Genomic DNA, 17,928 nt, shown 5'->3' with positions numbered 1-17,928 from the left:
GCGGCCAATAAAGGTTAAAATACAAATCGGGGAAGCTACTTTAGAAAAAAATCATTGAAATCTGATTTAAGTCGATTGCCTAAATGACATATTTTTGACTAAAAATTTAAATTTCGCGCTTCGTGTCGAACATGCTGTGATCGAATTTAGCCATTTTTAACGAAAAATACGTAACACAAGTTTAAATTAAAAAAAAATTGCGAATATATTAAGGTTATGTCATGATGTAGTCTTCATCTTATTCAACTATTTACTAGAACTCTGTGGGTCAGTGTTGGCACGACCAAAATTAAATAAGTAATTTTTATCTTCATATTCAATAAAGAAAATATATAAACAAAGTACAAATCATATTTTCCAGTTAACAATTCCAAGAAATTATTGTATGTATACAAATTTTTAACATTTTTTAGTTCCCAGCTCTGTTTTTGGGAGAGAAAAAAGTCTCCAAAGAAAAGAGGGAAAGTCTGAACGAAGCTTTTGGGTTTTTGGACAAATTTCTTGAAGGAAAAAAGTGGCTCGCTGGAGGAAACAAATTCACAATTGCCGACATAGCCAATGTGGCATCTGCAGCAAGCATTGTGGTGAGTTAACTACGCCATGCCAAATTAATATGTCTGATAGACATTGGCAATTTCGTTATTATACTAACAGATCTGGCTTTGAGTTCTTCCTTTTAAATTTACAGAAATGGTAAAAAAAAAGTCGTGTGGTTTTCTTGTCTTTCAAAATGTCATTTACCATTTTTTGATTTTTCAGAATGATAGTTGATGAAATGTTTGCAATGAATTTGAATGATTTATTTAGTCTCTATATTATTAAACTTATGTAATCAAGGGGTTTATTTGTAATAAACTAAAATTTAGCAAAAGATACCTTGAATGTCATAATTGTGTATTAACCAGTTTTTTTATAGCACAAAATATTCAAATCACTATTGAGCTAGTATGTTGATTCCAGGAAATTTCTTAATTTTTTGAAGCCATGCCGAGGATATAAAAAAAATTGTTCTTACAGTTTTCAAATATAATATAACAAAATAGTTTATGTAAATGTTAGGGTAAGGGCAGGATTTCAAGATGATCATGTAAATTGATAATTCACAGTTTCGTTGACTAAGTAAAACAGGCTGCAAATGATCTATATTTATATCTTTCATTATGCATGTTTTTTAAAAACAAAAACTCCTTTTTTTATAAATTAGAAAATCAAATAAATTAGAAGATAGAATATAAATTAGAAGTATAATAAATAAATGCATTCGACCTTAGATCGTTCTACATTTTAAAGTTGAATTATTGTGCAACATAATGACAGTCTAGTTTTGTCATTTATTTTATTTTATCATTCATTTATTTTATCATTTATACACAAAGTATACATTGAATTTAGTACGTTTAAAAAAAGTGTTTGAAAAGAGTGAGTGATTGAAATTTTATCTATAAATTTTATCTCTTAGCATTATTTTATGAGTAACACTAATACTTAACAGTACTCTTGTTAAAAAACTTTTTTCTTAATTTAACTTTGTTCCAGGGAGCTGGCTGGAAACTGGACGAGTTTTTAAATGTTAAAAAATGGATGCAAAATTGCGCTGCAGAGATTCCAGGCTATGAAGAAAATAAGCAAGGAGCTGAGGTGTTTGGAAACGCAGTTCGAAGTAAACTGGATGAGGGCGAAATATAATCCTAAAATGGTCATTGAAAAATACTTCTCATTGTCGTTTGTAAATCCGTAATAGTCTAAAAATAATTATGTAAAATATGCTATTGATGATTGCGAATTGTAAAAAAAAAACAATGTGAAAAATGACAGGGTTCATAAGACAAAACTCAAATCATGGTGATATTAAAATTTTATATGAAAACATTTTTGTACGGTTTAAATAAACACTTTGTTGAAGGAATGCGTATTATTTAAATATATCATAATAAAAATTTAATAAAGAGTTCATTTAAACTTATATAATTCTTGTTATTTTCAAAACTTGCAGTTTTTCATTATAAGCTTTTCTCTCGATCACAGATGTTGAAGTAAAGCCCAAACCTCTCAACAAGTCTTCTATTTCACTCGGTGAGTTATCTTCTATGACCAGCATATAGCATACGCCCTCAGCAGATAGTATCTTTGGCAACAAAAAGATGAATCTATCGATTACTTCTCTCCCTTTGATGCCGCCGGCCCAAGCTTTAGAAATATCACTCTGGACAATTTCTAGACTGTCAGTCACAACATACGGAGGATTGAAAATAACAATGTCGACCGTGTTGTCTTTCAGGCAAGTGGTCAGGTCCATATTGACACAGTCAATGTTTGTTTTATTCATTTTGCCAGTGGCGCAAGTGATGTGACAGGCTTTGGGATTTATGTCTACGGCGATGCAGTAACAGCAAGGAAAAATTTTGGCAAAGGCAGTGATATTGATACCACTTCCAGACCCGACTTCGAGGCAGACAGAAGGTTTGATAAGAGATATGTTTTCCAATTCAGACTCCAGCGCATCTAGCATGAGGAAAGAGTCGTCGGAAGGTTCATATACACACTCGTAATCGCTATCCTTGATATGAGACAGCGCAGGAGTCTCCATTTTATGCCGTATAACTATCAGTTAAGTTTTTCATTAATTTATATTCCCTTCTTGGGAGACCTCATTGAACCCAGAAGTAGACGGTTGTTCACTGGTGTCGAGAATCGCTTGTCTCCGGGCGGCTTCTCTGGATACTAAATGATGAACTTTGTCTAATCTCTCCTGAAAAATCGACAACTCATAAATAGTAAGAATATTTCAGCAATTCCTATAATTTATTATAATCTATATTTACCTGAGTGCTCTGCAAAATTGTTGACACTGCTGTTATTTTGCGTTTACTGTTCATTAACTTTTTAACATATTCTTCAAGGTCTAAGAAGTTAGATTGGCTGTCAGAAATCTTCTTTAGTTCCTCGGCAAGACCATCAATTTGTTGTTTCAGTTCAACTTGTGTTATTCTAGAATATTTGTGTAAAAATACATTAAATTCAAAACATTACTGAACATATTAAATATGATATTTACTTAGCTTATTAACCGTGTTACCTAGTGGCTCGAACACTTTCATCCAATTTGTCAACAGTCGGTTTTAAAAGTCCCATAAGACCCTCAACCAAAGTGTCCCTCGTCGGGTTATCGCAAAAGTTTTCCGTGTTTTCTTCGATGGACGTTGCGGTACTCTCTGTATCGCCATCCATTTCTTATATTAAATTTCACGCATTGTAAAACCATAAAGTTGTAATAAAATATTTTCAAATATAGTTAGTAATGTGCAGCAAAAAAAATATATTCCGAAAAAACATACGTCTCGTATTTCTCTTTTTCAACTTGACAGCCTATGACAGCCGTTATCGCAGCTAAATCCATAGAAAAACTTGTTTAAATTTAAGATAGCCGTACACGCAAAAGTTCCGCCGGCGTTTTTCTCATTCGAAATTCGTGAATCTCATACAAAATTCCAAAAGCGGATATTTTCAGATTTGAAACAATGCTTGCTTGGAAAATTGCAAAAAAAGAGAAGGCCAAAATGTGAGGAGGCTTTGATAGGGATGTACAAGAATAAACTCAAAATTAAACAGCTATCTATTGCAGGGGTGACCATTTAATATGGTGATACTTAGCTATAATAATTGAAACATATATATATGTATGTATATATACATATATATATTTATATATATATATATATATATATTTATATATATATATATATATATATATATATATATATATATATATATATATATATATATATATATATATATATATATATATATATATATATATATATATATATATATATATATATATATATATATATATATATATATATATATATATATATATATATATATATATATATATATATATATATATATATATATATATATATATATAGGGTCCGCCATCTAAAGTTTTTTTTTTCAACTAGTGCTTATTTCGTGAATGGTAACACTTAGCTCATGTCTGATTTGACAGATAATTAGTTTTATCCTTCCGCTGAGCGAATATGGTTGTGTATACGCTTGAACAACGCTGGGAAATATTGCGACATTACTTTGAAAATCATGGTAATGTTGCAGAATGTGTGCGAAAATTGCGTACGGTTTTTGGAAGAAGAGAAGCACCGTCAGCTCCGTATGTTCGTTATCTTGTGAAAAAAGTGAAAGAAACTGGCATCCTCATCGATATTTTGCATAAAGACCTTGGTATGACGCCATACAAAGTCCAATTGGTTCAGGAGTTGAAGCCAACTGACCATCCAATGCGTTTTCGCTTCGCTGAGTGGGCCTGCGACCGACTTACAGAAGATGCCGATTTTGCCAAAAAAATCATCTTTTCGGATGAAGCTCATTTTGATCTTGGCGGGTATGTAAACAAGCAAAATTGTCGTATTTGGGGCACAGAAAACCCGCACGCATACATTGAAAAGCCGGTACACCCAAAACGAGTCACTGTTTGGTGCGGATTTTGGTCCAGAGGCATAATTGGGCCATTTTTCTTTGAAAATGAGCAAGGAGTGGCCGTTACAGTCAATGGCGATCGTTATCGGGCCATGTTGAACGGATTTTTGTTCACAAAAATTGAAGAGGAGGATATTGGCAACATTTGGTTTCAACAGGACGGCGCTACGTGCCACACAGCCGAAGCTACACTCGATGTTTTGCGCCCTGTTTTTGAAGATCGCATTATCAGCCGCAGAGCTGATGTCGTTTGGCCACCTCGGAGCTGCGATTTGACACCGTTGGACTATTATTTGTGGGGTGCCCTCAAAGATAAATGTTACGCCGACAAGCCAGAGACAATTGACGCTTTAAAGGACAATATTCGTGAAGCCATTGGTGAAATACAGCTGCACACAATCGATAATGTGCTTAAAAATTGGACCGATCGTGTAGGCTACTGCATGGCCAGCCGAGGCAGCCATTTGAATGAAATTATTTTCCATTATTAACCGGAAGGATTGTACTTATAAATAAAAAAAGAAATTTGAGAAAATATTCAGTAGTTTTTTTTTTATAGCATTTTCAAAAAAAAAAAGTTATTTGGCGGACCCTTTATATATATATATATATATATATATATATATATATATATATATATATATATATATATATATATATATATATATATATATATATATATATATATTTATATACACTACACCTGGGTTCTTTTTTACTGGCTTCTTTTTGGTCTTCCTCGTCCTCTCTTCCCTTTTTTTTCTCAATTACATTTATATTCATATTTTTAATTGTATATAGTGAACAAAATGTTTTTTTTACAATAATCCATAATGTATTGAAGTTAGAAAAAGACATTGAAACATTTGAGCATGTTTATTTTCTGAATAAGACATTTAAGAAAATCAAATTTCTTTCTTATATTTCCCGGAGAGTCCTTTATATATCGAACATCTGGTGATTGCATCTTCTAATACTTCAACATAAATATCTTCATTATCATCAAGAGTTGAAGCATTTTCTGTAATAAAATAACAATATTTGATTTCAAAAATAATAGTAATGTTTTTATGATCGAATATAATTCATAATTGAACACAAACATATAGCCATGTAACAAAACATATAGCATTGTGTTTGGTGTTGTCTCTTCAGGACATTTATGATTTTTTGCTTCGTACCTACCTTTTATAAATTCATTATTTATATTGTCATCTTCGAAGAGACCCGTTTTCTCATTTGCAGGAATTAAAAAAAGCCGAGTACATCCCATTTTAGTGGTCATCTGTGAACAAGTAACAAACAACAAATAAAATTTAAAACTTATGAATATCCTCTTATTGATTAATTTAGGCTGAAACAACCAGTGTCCATTTATTATTTAATTTTTAGATTCCTTGTTTTGTTATTTTATCTTTTTGATAACATATTTTGTACATGTAGCTATATAAAAACAAACTTTGATATTAGGAAATCAGTGTTATTATGCAGAAAATTCATAAACTATAATTAAATACAATTTTATTATTGAATCGAATTACCAACATGTAAGGAAAACCTTTGCGAACGTTAATTGTTGCCATGTACACTTTTGGCATTTAAATTCTTTAATTTTATTAATTCTTTTTAGAATCTGAATACATACTGACAGAATGGTTTACCATACACATTTGGAATTTTCTTAAATAATAAATACGGCTTCTTGTTATTACATTGTTTCATTTAATGGTTATCGGCATGGTAATGAACACTAAATTTCTGTTTAATGCTTTTAGAGGAAACTGTACATCATTGTTGGGGGAATGTTTTTTTTTTTAGTAAAATAGAAATACTTGTTCATTATATAGAAGGCAAAATACGTAAAAGATAACCTTATTATTTTAAAATAAAAATATTTGTTTCCAATATATGGATGTTTAACCGTATAACAAAAATATATAAATTGTCAAAACAAAAGAAGTTTGTTACCTCCAGAAGCAGTCGTAAGTGAAAAGGACTCATGAAAGAGAATCTCTTCTGCAGGAGAGTAAATTCAATGAGCGGGTGACAGATTAAATAACACAGGATTGTTCCTATCCATCGCCACAGAATTCGAACATTCAAGTTTCCATCAGGTGTAATCCAAGGACTTGGACATAAAAACATTTTCTCCAAGTTTCTATTGAAGTCAAACTCTTCACAAACTGTGGAGATGTTATCTTCATCGCCGCTATCTGAATCTTTTAAATTATCAGCCATTGTCATCTCAGCTATACTAACCATTCGTTGAGAACGCTGTGGTATATCTTCTATTTTACTTATTTTAGCAATTGCATCTATAGCATCATCGTCATCATCTATTCTTTTTCTTTTAGATGCTTGTCCGGTAAATGACGAAGACAAATCATTAAGATCACTCTGACTTTTCTCTACAATCTCTCTTTGGTCAGTATCTGTAGAATGTATAACATTCTTATCAAAGTCAATTTTAATGAACCAACTGTTAAAAAAGTTGTATGAAATCCAACGACTATTACATATACCAACTCGAAAAATATACTTTTTTCTTTTTAAAGCAAATAATGTTCTTTCTGTTTCTGATTTACTAAAAGCAGCGAATGTCCCCTGAAAAAAAAATTCTAAGCTTTATTTGGCAAAAAATATTGTTAAAGTTTAGAACAATTGAATCCTAATCAAACCTTGATATCCCGAGTCTCAGCTCCAATTTGCATTTTCTCATTAATAAACTTGAATATCTGATTTGCCAAACACAAATCACAATTTTCAACCAAAAATATGTCTATATTGACAGCTTCCAATTTGTAGACCGTATCGCTAAAATACATGTGAAGATTAATATAAGAAAAAAATGTTTATCTGGAATATAAAATAATGTTTATATATGTATCATGGATTGGAAAAAATAATGTTTGATTGGAATTTTAAAAATAATTATGAATAGATGGAGACAGTATTCCTCAATTATATATAATAGCCATCAATCAGTTTTGAACATCATCATAAATATTGCAAGAACTCATTTTCATTGATAAAAGCAACCCCTTACTTAGTGTATTAATTTGTACCTACATTTACACATTTTCATTAATGCAAATCTTCAAACTTTTTTTTTCATAATGGAACTAACGTATGACTCATAGAAATTTTATTGAAATCTCTTAATCAAAGTAATTTGATGTAAATGATTAATGTGATATGAAGAATAATTAAGTTCCTAAAAATGGATTCAAAATAGAATACCTTATCAGTTGGGTGAAGATATCATTTATTTCATCAAAATGTATTTGAAATTTATCATTTAAGTCACAATTAAATGTGACATTTAGATCACAGGAATTAACAACAACCATATCTTGCGCATGAGGCAGCGGTGGCTCTAGGAGTTGTAGTGAGCTTAAGGAAATTCTCGATGGATGAAGTTTATCATCTTCCATGAACAGTGAGGAATTTCCGAGATCATTGCTGGAACTCGGTTTTTCGGGTCTCTTAGGATCGATGATTAAAAGATTGTCCGGGATTGTGAGTTCTAGATTGACAAAGCCAGCAGAGGTCAAATCAAACAGCAGAGAAGTGGCCCCAGAATCCAAAACCTCAGGAATAAAAGACGTTCCGTGTTTTTCAATCATCGATGAGAAATGCACAAACAATTCGGAAAATATAGTATAGGGCGTTGTGGTGCACAACTGATATAAGTAAGTCTGAGAGAGGTGAAACGATGTCGTGTATGATGAGAGACAACTATTGTCTTTATACTTTTTCGTCATAGCAAACATTCCCGAAGATTTAATTTTATGAATGGTTTCTCTAAGAAAATTCTCAGAAAACTGACGATATATCTGTAGCAGGTGATACGCTTGCGACTGCTTTCCAGTTTTACAAGAGAGTGCGCTATGGATGATGCAAGTAAGGGCGTGTTCTCTTATTTCTCCTATTTTTTTTGGTTCAGTCAAAGCGGATGAAGGTGTGTGATGCGAGAGATCGATCAAAAATTTAGAATGCAACTCGGTCAAAGTATGAGGAAGAATATTTAAACTACTTCTATCCGCAGAACCTCCGTACATAATTTTGTGCAAATATTGGACAAGTTCAATGAAATGGATTTTGTATTCTCTTACAAAATCCGCATATTTTGGATGCGATTCTACAACTCTCGTCTTAGAATATAGTTGATAATATTTCTTTTGAATAAAAGGCTTTTGTTTGACTTCGGCCAAGCATAATCGAATGCTATGTGATATTTGTGGATTTTTGGCCATATAAAGTAGGCGTCTACGACAAGCGGCGGAAGTTTTGTTGGCAATGTGAGTTGCGACGTGCAACATGTCCCTGATGACTGTAGCGGGGGCGAGTCGAGAGTTAGAAAACATGACACCCACTGCAGTTTTACATAAAACCAGAAGCCGGTCCTCTTTGGGCTGCCAATTACTACGTAAAGATGTCAAATTTTTCAAAGCATTTTTATCAACTTCATCATAAAATGGTTTCCTTTCCTTGGTATTTTTACGTGGAGTAATGGTGCGCAGCGTGTATTTTCCTTTTTTTTTGTCTGGCATAAATACTATTCCGACATCTCCTCTTGAAAGTTTCGGTTTCTTGCGAGGAATGGAGGACATTTGAGAAGATATTTTTTCTGCCTGTTTCCTTTTTATAGTTTTAACAGGCATAAGAGTAACCCAACACCTTCTAATATGCGTGAAGAGACAAGAGTCCATTCCTCCAGCCCCTCTGCCGTCTCCTGGAATAGTTCCATTATCCGACGCTTCCGCTTCCGCTACAGAGTAACACCTAAACTCCTTAGCCATCTTGGCTTCCGCAATCTGTATCTCCACTTGTTGACCAATAGCCGCTTTAGAAAATCCTAACAAAGTGTTCAAACAGACAATTTGCAATCGATTCCAATACTTATTTATATCTGAGATTGATTGTAAATGAAAAGACTCACGTATGTAAGTTTTATTTTCAATTAGATAATACGAGGGAGTAGATGCAGTAGTGTCTAATAAACTGATATTTTTATTTAAATAGATGAACACTCTATCTTTATCCTTCATTATTCTTTGACCAAATTTGAGCAAACCAAACAGACACAGTCGTTCGACCACATTATATATGGAGAATATGTGGCGTCTTCTTTCGAATAAGGAATTCTGAATCTCCTTAGGCAAGTTCTTGACTAAGACTTGACACTTGAGAGGATGCTGAGCGTATTCTGCGATTTCATCAGAAAAGACGGTCACCTTGTGAATTTTCAAAAATACATTTAAAGGCATACATAATAGCACGTCAGCTAGTAGCATCCAACCACGTGGCCAGTTAGCATGCAACGGTACCGGTGGGACAAATAAGTACTTATCCGGAGCGTTATCGTACACAGTAGAGATTTCTGAAGGCAAAAGATCTTTAATCAGATGCTGTTGAGATAATTCCTGCAAATTACCTTCTTTATTCTTGTGGTCTAACATGATATAGAAAAGGAATTCATGGAGAATACGCATTTTACAAAATTTGGGAACATACTTGTATTCCTTTTTAACCTCTGAATACTTGGAAGACCCAGGTAGTAGTTTAGTTTCTGTCGCTACTTTCTTACAACTTCTGGCTAAAGCGACCATCTTGGCTTGTTCAACAACCGACTTGATATAAGAATGGTTGGAATCTATATGAGGTTCGCAAATGAATATAAGTTTGGAAGGAACTTTTCCATTCAACTTGACTGTAATCAGACGAAGATGGCCTTCGCTTTCCAGCCGTAGTAGAATTCGCATAATTGATTTCTTATCGATAAGCCCGTTTGTACACCCAAACTGACTTTCTACGCGATTGCATATCTTTAAAAGATTGGTAATGTCATAAATAATGTGGCGTTCACGCAGCTGGTCCATTATTATCTTGGCGCGTCGCAATTTTGTTGCTGTCATATAATTGCTGCGCCCGTGTTGAGAACTCGCAGAAAGTTCCCCTAAGTTCTCATCATTTTCGACAGCCATAAAGGACATATTCTGGCTTTTAGAAACCTCCTCGGCCCTGGTTTCAATATGCTCAGTGTCGGTTTGCTCAGTATTTTTGTTACATTTAATCAGTTTTGTCTTCTGCCCTTCGTTTTCATTCGCAAATTCATTTAGGTGGAGGCCAACAAACTCTGGGCAAGTATACCTGAAATATTTTAACCAATCAAGTGAGATCTAGATGTATACACAATTTATATACTGCAATTTCACATAATTATAGTCCTAAAAAACTGCCATGCGATAAACCCAATATCTCAAATGTACTTGTAATTATATCTAGTGGAAAAAACACAGTAAATATTAAATGCTACAATATTGTATAACACACTTTTTAGTTATTAATTGCAGGTGTGCGCTGTTGCACCCGACGCTTATTACAAACAGAACTAAAAGTTATCTTAGCAATGGTGCTTTATCATCAATAAAAGGAAATATTCAATGGACTATAAGACAATTATGGTCGTAAACTTATAAAGAAAAATTAACAATAAAAGTACAAAGATTAACAAAAGTTTTTGATATAAATTTCTGATCCATTTTATATAAAAAATAAATATTTTAAAATACGTTATTTTTTTATGCTGTATTAAAACACCTAAATCATGGAGTTCTTTTGGACCAAAGTTATGTGAAATAACGGTATTACAGTTATCAAAATACAGAAATGTGATTTACTTAGTTGTTCTCTGTTTCTTGACATCGACCATGGATCGGTGTACATCGCATCTTGTTCCGATATATTTTAAGGCATTTCTTGCGGTGAGGTGGTCCAGTCCTATACTTTCACAAAGTTCACGTTGGGAGATTCCTTTAGGGCCGGCTGCATACATACACAGGTATACCTGACGCAGTAACGTCTCTCCCACAAATCCAGAACCGTTGCCATCTGCAGATGACAGATAATGAGCTTGATATTTTGTTTGATTATTTTATTATTTTACATTGGCAAGCTCATTGTTAAAAAGCGATAGCATAAATTGACAAAACAGTATGTACATATTAGATAAATAGTACAGTGAGAACTAATATAGGGGCGCATCTTCTAAGAAATATAAAAAATACTAATGGATTAAAAAAAAAACATCGGAAGTAATAGTTGCGAACTATTGTTTAATGTGTTGATAATTTCATCTCCGGAAATCCGAACAAGATTTTTAAGAAAAACATTTTAAAAACATGCAAAGACTAAACCACACATTTATTATTACATAAAATTATTATATTATATATGTAACCTCATTTCGTTTAAAACTTTTTGAAAAGTTAATCAAGTATACAGTACTGTACTTGTATTGCTACTCAAGTACTGTAATATTGGATTAAAATGTAAATTCTCGGCTAATTTGAACTTTTTCAAATCCGAACAGACCACAGCCCCAAGTAGTTCCAATTTTCAGGGGTTCCACTGTACAGTAATAATAATTTTAAAAAGTAAATAAGTACATTTTACAAGCAGAGAAGAGTAAAAAAAGTATTTTGAACAACATTCAGGATTTTATGCAAAGATAGTAATGTTTCAAGAGTTTTTGAAGGTACATGTTGTTCATTCTATAGTCTAGCTACTTGTACAAAAATTTAATTATTTAAGAATGATGTGTTATAGCGGGATTTGGAAATTGTTCTCTTTTGAGAATAACAAAGCTTGTTTTTTTTTAATTTTGCAGAAAATTAACACATATTACATTTCAGAAACCTTATGTTGCGGCAGTGTGCACAGTTTTGTGCATTCTAGTTACCTTTAAAATAATTTAGAAAAAAATTCACCTTAAATATATAATTTCTTGTCATATGTATTTGCTCTGCCTATGTCATATGGCTAAAAGTTATTCTTTTGATGGGATCTAATATTACCTATGTTAAATTACATTTCTTTTACAAACTTCACCAAAACCAATGTGTTAATATAGTAAAATTATGTTTTCAATACCTAATTCATCTTCATCCTCTTCTTCTTTTTCTTCATCCTTTTGTTCTATGAGTTGAAAACCTCGTATTAGATTTTCATTACCACTATTTAATTTACATTTGTCGGGGTACACATCTTTGTATTTTAGCTGTAACGTAAGATTTAAAAAATAGTTGATTAATTTTATTATAACACAATCCTTCAAACATTGAAATAAAATAAATGAATATGAGCTATCATAGATACGTAGCACTAAGTGTACTATATTTATCATTGCTTTGTATACAGCATTAGTTTAGCATTTTGTATAGGTGAAAGTATGTGAATAGTGCTTTAGTAGTACATAGTATGTAGTGTTTGTATAATAATTAATATTTCATTTTAAACATATTAAAGAAAAATTGCATACTTGGTATTACAGATAATTGTAAAAACATCACAACTTGCTAACAGGAGTTACCTTGGTTATAGAAAGATATTTATCTTTATAACATTAGTGGAATAATTATTAATGTTTAGAGTAATGTGCTTACAGTTACTGTGCGAATTTTTTTGACAAATTCAGCCAACTTGACAACACTTTTAGGAACCATATTGTTTGACATGACATAGTTTCTGATATCTTGGTAGGTCGCTGTAAAATTTGGTTTCTGTTTTAAAATTTCCACAATTCCTTCGACAATTCTTTCCAAATTTGACATGTAAAGACGGTGGAAACTGGAACAAATAAAAAAGGTTAAAGCCACACATAATCAATTGCATACCTGCACATTTCTTAGAACTAGAATCCATTAGAAACAGAGACAGCTTTGTAAGAAATTATTAATCATTTCATTTTCATTGTCACGCATGTCATTGTGTAGAATGGAAATATTTCATAACATCAAAATACTGAATAAATCATGTTATTTTTTTATGATGATTCATGTGCAATCATTTTCATAATTTTTCAATAGGATATATTAATAAATTTCACAAAAAAAACAGTAAGTGTAAAGATTATAAGCATACATTTTAAAAGGTCATTTACACAGTGTGAAGGCAGCCCACTAAACCAATTTATGAGGATATTCCACCAAGCAATCCAAGACATGCCCGCCAACTACATTTTTTTGCTAATGGACTCACATTTTAACTAACTGGATAAGAATGAGCATTAACAATAGCCCGATAGACAATAAAATCCAGTGCACGAATGGTGGGGAAAATGTCTTTTTTTTACGTTTATGGGGTGCATGTTGCGAGTGACAGTGTTATATTTTTGCAAAAAAAAGAACATCTTTCTATGTGTATTATTACTAACCGTGTCAAGTGCAGTAATCGCCAGCTAGAAATATTCCTTTGCGAGAAATTTTTCTTCAAGATTAAATTAAGGCTTAATAGTATTTTCCGATAGTGAAATAATGTTTTTGGATCTTCTCCTGGTATTTGACCGGCCAAACCAAATGTAGTATCTCCCTAAAAGGATTAATAAAAAAAATTAATTAGTATTTAATTCTACACCATAAAATTAACAGTTTGATAGCTTGAATTTAAATTTTCAAGTATGTACAAATAATTACATTATATCTGGTCCGTCCTATTCTTTCCAAAAGGCTAAATTGCGCATTGGTGATGTTGTCAAACACAGGAGGAGAATAGGGTGCCAGTGCTCTCCAGCGTGCTTCCATTACACCAACAATAACCAGACTGTTTCCCCATCTAAATGTTAAACGAAATACACATCACTATTTAGAAATAAAATATAATTTACTACTTTTCGTATTGATATTTGACAGGTGCTGTAACGTAGATGGTAGACACTCGACTGTAAAATTGGTATAAAGGTCCGATTCCCGGCATTTGTAAAATGAGTAAGAAATATTTCTTCTCATTCGGTAAGAAAAGGTATTGTTTAATAATTTTTTTAAATATACTAAATATTTTTCAAATGGAGAAAAAACCTTCAGGTTTTAGCTAAAAAGACTGTTGCACAGTAAAAAGTTCAATAAGTGGCTTGATATTTATTTTTAATACGTTGTATTATATTTTTAAACTTTAAAAACGTTCTCCTGAAAAATCAAGTTTTTTGATTAATGACGTTCTTGAAAGGAGTGAGCGAATTGTCTGGGTATTTGTGACATATTTTTATAACTGCTCTACCTATTCTTACCACTTGCAGACAAGTCTCTAAAATAGAGGCCTTACGGCTTTTTACTTAGTTATTAGGTAGCGACATAGTTATATTTCTTCCAACTCGGACTGACGGTAGGTATAATCTGTGCATACTTTTCTATGGCATCTTCAAATGTTGTACAGCGGGCAATTGATGTAATATCCACTCTTGTTTTGTAATGTTGACAAGAGCCACGTGCCTCCTTTACCGGAACATAAGGATATATCGACAGCTGGGGATCTTCCTGAAACAAAAATTATGAAATCATGAAATAAAATCATATGACAACAATTTATAGATTTGTTATTTAATTTGTAAAACTCGATTTAACTAAATATTAAAATCAAACACTGATTTTTTGTGTCTAAATTGTATTTTATTATCGAAAAAACAATTTTTTTTAAATGTGACAATTGTTTCGCCTTGTTATGGCATTTTTAAACTACTGTAGTTTGAAAATGCCATAGAAGGTGAAACATTTGTCACTAATTAAAGTTTTCATGTGTTTTTTATAATGAAATACAATTTAGTAGACTCTAAAAATCAGTGTTATATTTTAATACTTTATATGTTATACTTTATGACGATGCATTTTCAATATTTTCAATTGTCTCTAAATAACGTGTGAGCAAATGTCTAATATATACGGATATTTTTTTAGTTTTAGATGTACGGTGATATTTTAATATTTACCAAAGCTTCGGGTTTTAAAACAAAGACATTGTCCACGGCATAAAATCGTTGAAAAGGTACGAGATCACCTCTGGGATCTGGTAACTTAAAAAAATCAACATCTTTCAAGTGGGTTACAATGTTCCAAAATCGTTTCTGCAGAGCTTCCGGAACCTGGTATTCCAGCCTGTCAGCCAGTCGGACCCATAACGCTTGGAGAGTTATTCCATCCAGGCCTTCCAGACATATCTCATCCAGGATAATACTAGCATAATTGACATTTATGTTCTCCATGACAATCTGAAATGGTTGAAGAATGGTGAAGATATTAATAAATAAAATAACTGAACAAAAAAAAAACACACACATTTTATTGTGATCAAGTGTATCTGAAGTCACCAGGAAGACAATGTAAACGATGCAGTTTTTGTAATTCTGGTTTTTAGATAAAGCAGATTATTTGAAAAAAAAAATGTTAGTCTGATGAAGATTTTTAATATTATAGGTGTCTCAGTTTGAGATGAAACATATATCGTATTTTATATGAACAAAGATGGCGGTCTGAGTGTCCCAGGGCTTACGACTTGGCGTTTGGCCGGGTTAAGTTATCACTTTATACACTTGAGTAACATTCACCATTCTGCCCATTACTGAATATTGCATTAATTTTATTAATTAGTGTATATATATGTAATGTCTTCATTAATTAATTCGGCAGTCACTTTGTGGTAAAATCTATCCATTTTTAATTAATGATTTACTTGTGAAAGGAATCCAACAACATTATATATTTTTAATTAATGTTTTACTTAGTAAATACCACTATTTCTTAAAATCTACTGTGACACGTGTTTCGATGCATTCCGCATCATTTTCAAACACCATATTGAAAATGATGCAGAATGCATCAAAACACGTGTAGATTTTAAGAAATAGTGGTATTAACTAAGTAAAACATTAATTAAAAATATATAATGTTGTTGGATTCCTTTCACATGCTAGTTCTTAGTTCATAGATTTGGCAGTATGGCTGATGGAGAAATTTGGAAAATATATACATATGTAGCTTACTCCATTTGAAATCTGATAGATGTTTCATCTCAAGTTGAGACACCTATGATATTGATAATCCAAGGGGTGAGTAACCCAGTGTCTTTCACAATAAATAATATTAGTAAAAATGTATGCATCAATTTTGAATATCAACAACACTATCTCAAAGGTTAAAATGATATTGGGTAAGATTTTATATTTTAAAATCAACAAATTGGCATAACTTCATATCGCTCACTCCTTTCAAGAACGTCATAAATCAAAAATCGTCAATTTTCAGTTGTGCATGTTTTCAGAATGCCCAGAAAATGTACTATATCCCAGAAAAAGAGGCATATTTTTTACTTAATATTTACCCGCTACAGGGCAGAAATTGTTGTATTTGCATTTTGAAGAAAAGGTATTGTTTAATTATTATTTCAAATAAACTAAATATTTTTCAAATGGAGAAAAAACCTTCAGGTTTTATCAAAAAAGATCTGTTGCACAGTAAAAAGTTCAATAAGTGGCTTGATATTTATTTTTAATACATTGTATTATATTTTTAAACTTTAAAAACGTTCTCCTGAAAAATCAAGTTTTTTGATTTATGACGTTCTTGAAAGGAGTGAGCGATATGTATACTCTTGGTATATCCACATGTCATATTAAAAGATGACATAGACAGAAAACCATAAAGTGTTTGAAAATTCCACAAAAATGGTTTTTAGGCAAAAGAGGTAGTAGCATCATCACTCTTTCAGTCAGTCTTATGGTGGGGACTGACCGGAGCCATTTCGTCGTAACATAACACGTTACGATGCGAGCATTGGTATAGTCAGCACAGCGAGCCGGGCGCTCCATCCATAGTCGGAGCGCTACCTTTAGTAATAGTTTATGAATCAGACAATTATTATTGGAGACCGTAGGTAGGCTCAAAAACAGAGACATTAATATAGATAACTTTCAATGAAATATAAAATCTTTATAAAATTTATTTGAATTAAATTATTGTAAAAATTATCAATTACGAATACTTTTTTTTAACATTTGTTTCTTAATTATATCATTATTGTTTAACGCGTGTAAAAAAATAATTATCCTATTTTTTCATTATAACCTTAAATCCAGGTAAATTAAATGAAATATTTTCGAAGCCGGTTACGTAGGTAGCCCTATTATTTTTTTTAATGTGCATTTATAATAAGAAAACAATAATAAAAGGAATTGACAACAATAAACAAAATATACTTAAATAGGTACCTATATAATTAACATGCTTTACACGGTATTAAAACCGTGTCAGAATATGTATCCGAATCGAATAATATTAAATTATTAGTCGAATAATGTTATCAGTTTACTTTGCTAAAATTGAAGAGAATAACCACACGACTGACGTCTCAACATTTGACAACGATTATACAAAGATTATATATATCTTCGATACCTTCATTACTTTTATTTTTTGACAGCTAATTTACGTACCATAAACTAGAAATATAACAAAATGTTACTAGTTGAAAATAATATTTTCCCAAATTATAAATAAATCTAGCACATATGTAGTTTGTCATTATAAAAGTGATCTCTTTTAAATTATGTACTTTTTCCTCTATTTTGGGCAGCCTTGTTCCATTTTTGAAAAACGGGAAAATTTT

At 31.8% G+C, this 17,928-nt stretch overlaps 4 protein-coding genes across 6 annotated transcripts in view; 1 reads left to right on the top strand and 3 right to left on the bottom strand.

Moving 5' to 3' along the window:
* LOC148303970 (glutathione S-transferase 1-1-like) overlaps nt 1-1,902 on the top strand; it is a 2,906-nt gene extending 1,004 nt beyond the window's left edge. Inside the window, exons 2-3 of the mRNA XM_088269078.1 lie at nt 414-584; nt 1,537-1,902. Of these exons, the coding sequence (XP_088125204.1) occupies nt 414-584; nt 1,537-1,686 (321 nt within the window). The 3' untranslated portion in view covers nt 1,687-1,902. The remainder of the gene's footprint in view (nt 1-413; nt 585-1,536) is intronic.
* Nucleotides 1,838-2,587, bottom strand: HemK2 (HemK methyltransferase 2). The gene has a single exon (XM_088269079.1). It carries the CDS (start codon nt 2,585-2,587, stop codon nt 1,961-1,963), a length of 627 nt encoding a protein of 208 aa, XP_088125205.1. The 3' UTR covers nt 1,838-1,960.
* Snapin (SNAP associated protein) lies at nt 1,838-3,363 on the bottom strand. The gene is made up of 3 exons (XM_088269080.1): nt 3,077-3,363; nt 2,823-2,988; nt 1,838-2,749 (listed from the first exon to the last, which is right to left on the bottom strand). The coding sequence occupies exons 1-3, from the start codon at nt 3,226-3,228 to the stop codon at nt 2,621-2,623; spliced, it is 447 nt and encodes a 148-aa protein (XP_088125206.1). The 5' UTR covers nt 3,229-3,363; the 3' UTR covers nt 1,838-2,620.
* Nucleotides 3,364-5,355: 1,992 nt separating this feature from the next.
* On the bottom strand, nt 5,356-17,772 carry LOC148303967 (general transcription factor 3C polypeptide 1). 3 transcript variants are annotated; one of them, XM_088269075.1, is made up of 13 exons: nt 17,531-17,772; nt 15,257-15,535; nt 14,677-14,807; nt 13,971-14,109; nt 13,712-13,866; nt 12,942-13,125; nt 12,430-12,556; nt 11,178-11,388; nt 7,735-10,647; nt 7,173-7,308; nt 6,463-7,098; nt 5,680-5,779; nt 5,356-5,515 (listed from the first exon to the last, which is right to left on the bottom strand). In XM_088269075.1, the coding sequence occupies exons 2-13, from the start codon at nt 15,527-15,529 to the stop codon at nt 5,400-5,402; spliced, it is 5,121 nt and encodes a 1,706-aa protein (XP_088125201.1). In that variant the 5' UTR covers nt 15,530-15,535; nt 17,531-17,772; the 3' UTR covers nt 5,356-5,399. The 3 variants fall into 3 exon arrangements, with proteins under 3 accessions (XP_088125201.1, XP_088125199.1, XP_088125200.1); XM_088269073.1 differs by having other exon boundaries at nt 15,257-15,579; nt 17,433-17,771; XM_088269074.1 differs by having other exon boundaries at nt 17,632-17,730.
* Nucleotides 17,773-17,928: the final 156 nt, after the last annotated feature.

This window comes from Brachycentrus maculatus, unplaced genomic scaffold (genome assembly GCF_059751285.1).
Source record: "Brachycentrus maculatus isolate JH-2025_06_01 unplaced genomic scaffold, ASM5975128v1 h1tg000337l, whole genome shotgun sequence".
NCBI lineage: Eukaryota > Metazoa > Arthropoda > Insecta > Trichoptera > Brachycentridae > Brachycentrus > Brachycentrus maculatus.
This window is presented reverse-complemented; position numbering and strand designations above follow the sequence as displayed.

Coding starts and splice junctions, on each gene's coding strand:
- HemK2 (XM_088269079.1), bottom strand. CDS start 2,587: ATGGAGACTCCTGCGCTGTCTCATATCAAGGATAGCGATTACGAGTGT.
- Snapin (XM_088269080.1), bottom strand. CDS start 3,228: ATGGATGGCGATACAGAGAGTACCGCAACGTCCATCGAAGAAAACACG. Junction 2,989..3,076: donor GAAAGTGTTCGAGCCACTAG/GTAACACGGTTA, acceptor CAAATATTCTAG/AATAACACAAGTTGAACTGA. Junction 2,750..2,822: donor CAATTTTGCAGAGCACTCAG/GTAAATATAGAT, acceptor TCGATTTTTCAG/GAGAGATTAGACAAAGTTCA.
- LOC148303967 (XM_088269075.1), bottom strand. CDS start 15,529: ATGGAGAACATAAATGTCAATTATGCTAGTATTATCCTGGATGAGATA. Junction 13,126..13,711: donor CGATTACTGCACTTGACACG/GTTAGTAATAAT, acceptor TATTTGTTCCAG/TTTCCACCGTCTTTACATGT. Junction 11,389..12,429: donor AGAGGATGAAGATGAATTAG/GTATTGAAAACA, acceptor TGTCATCTGCAG/ATGGCAACGGTTCTGGATTT.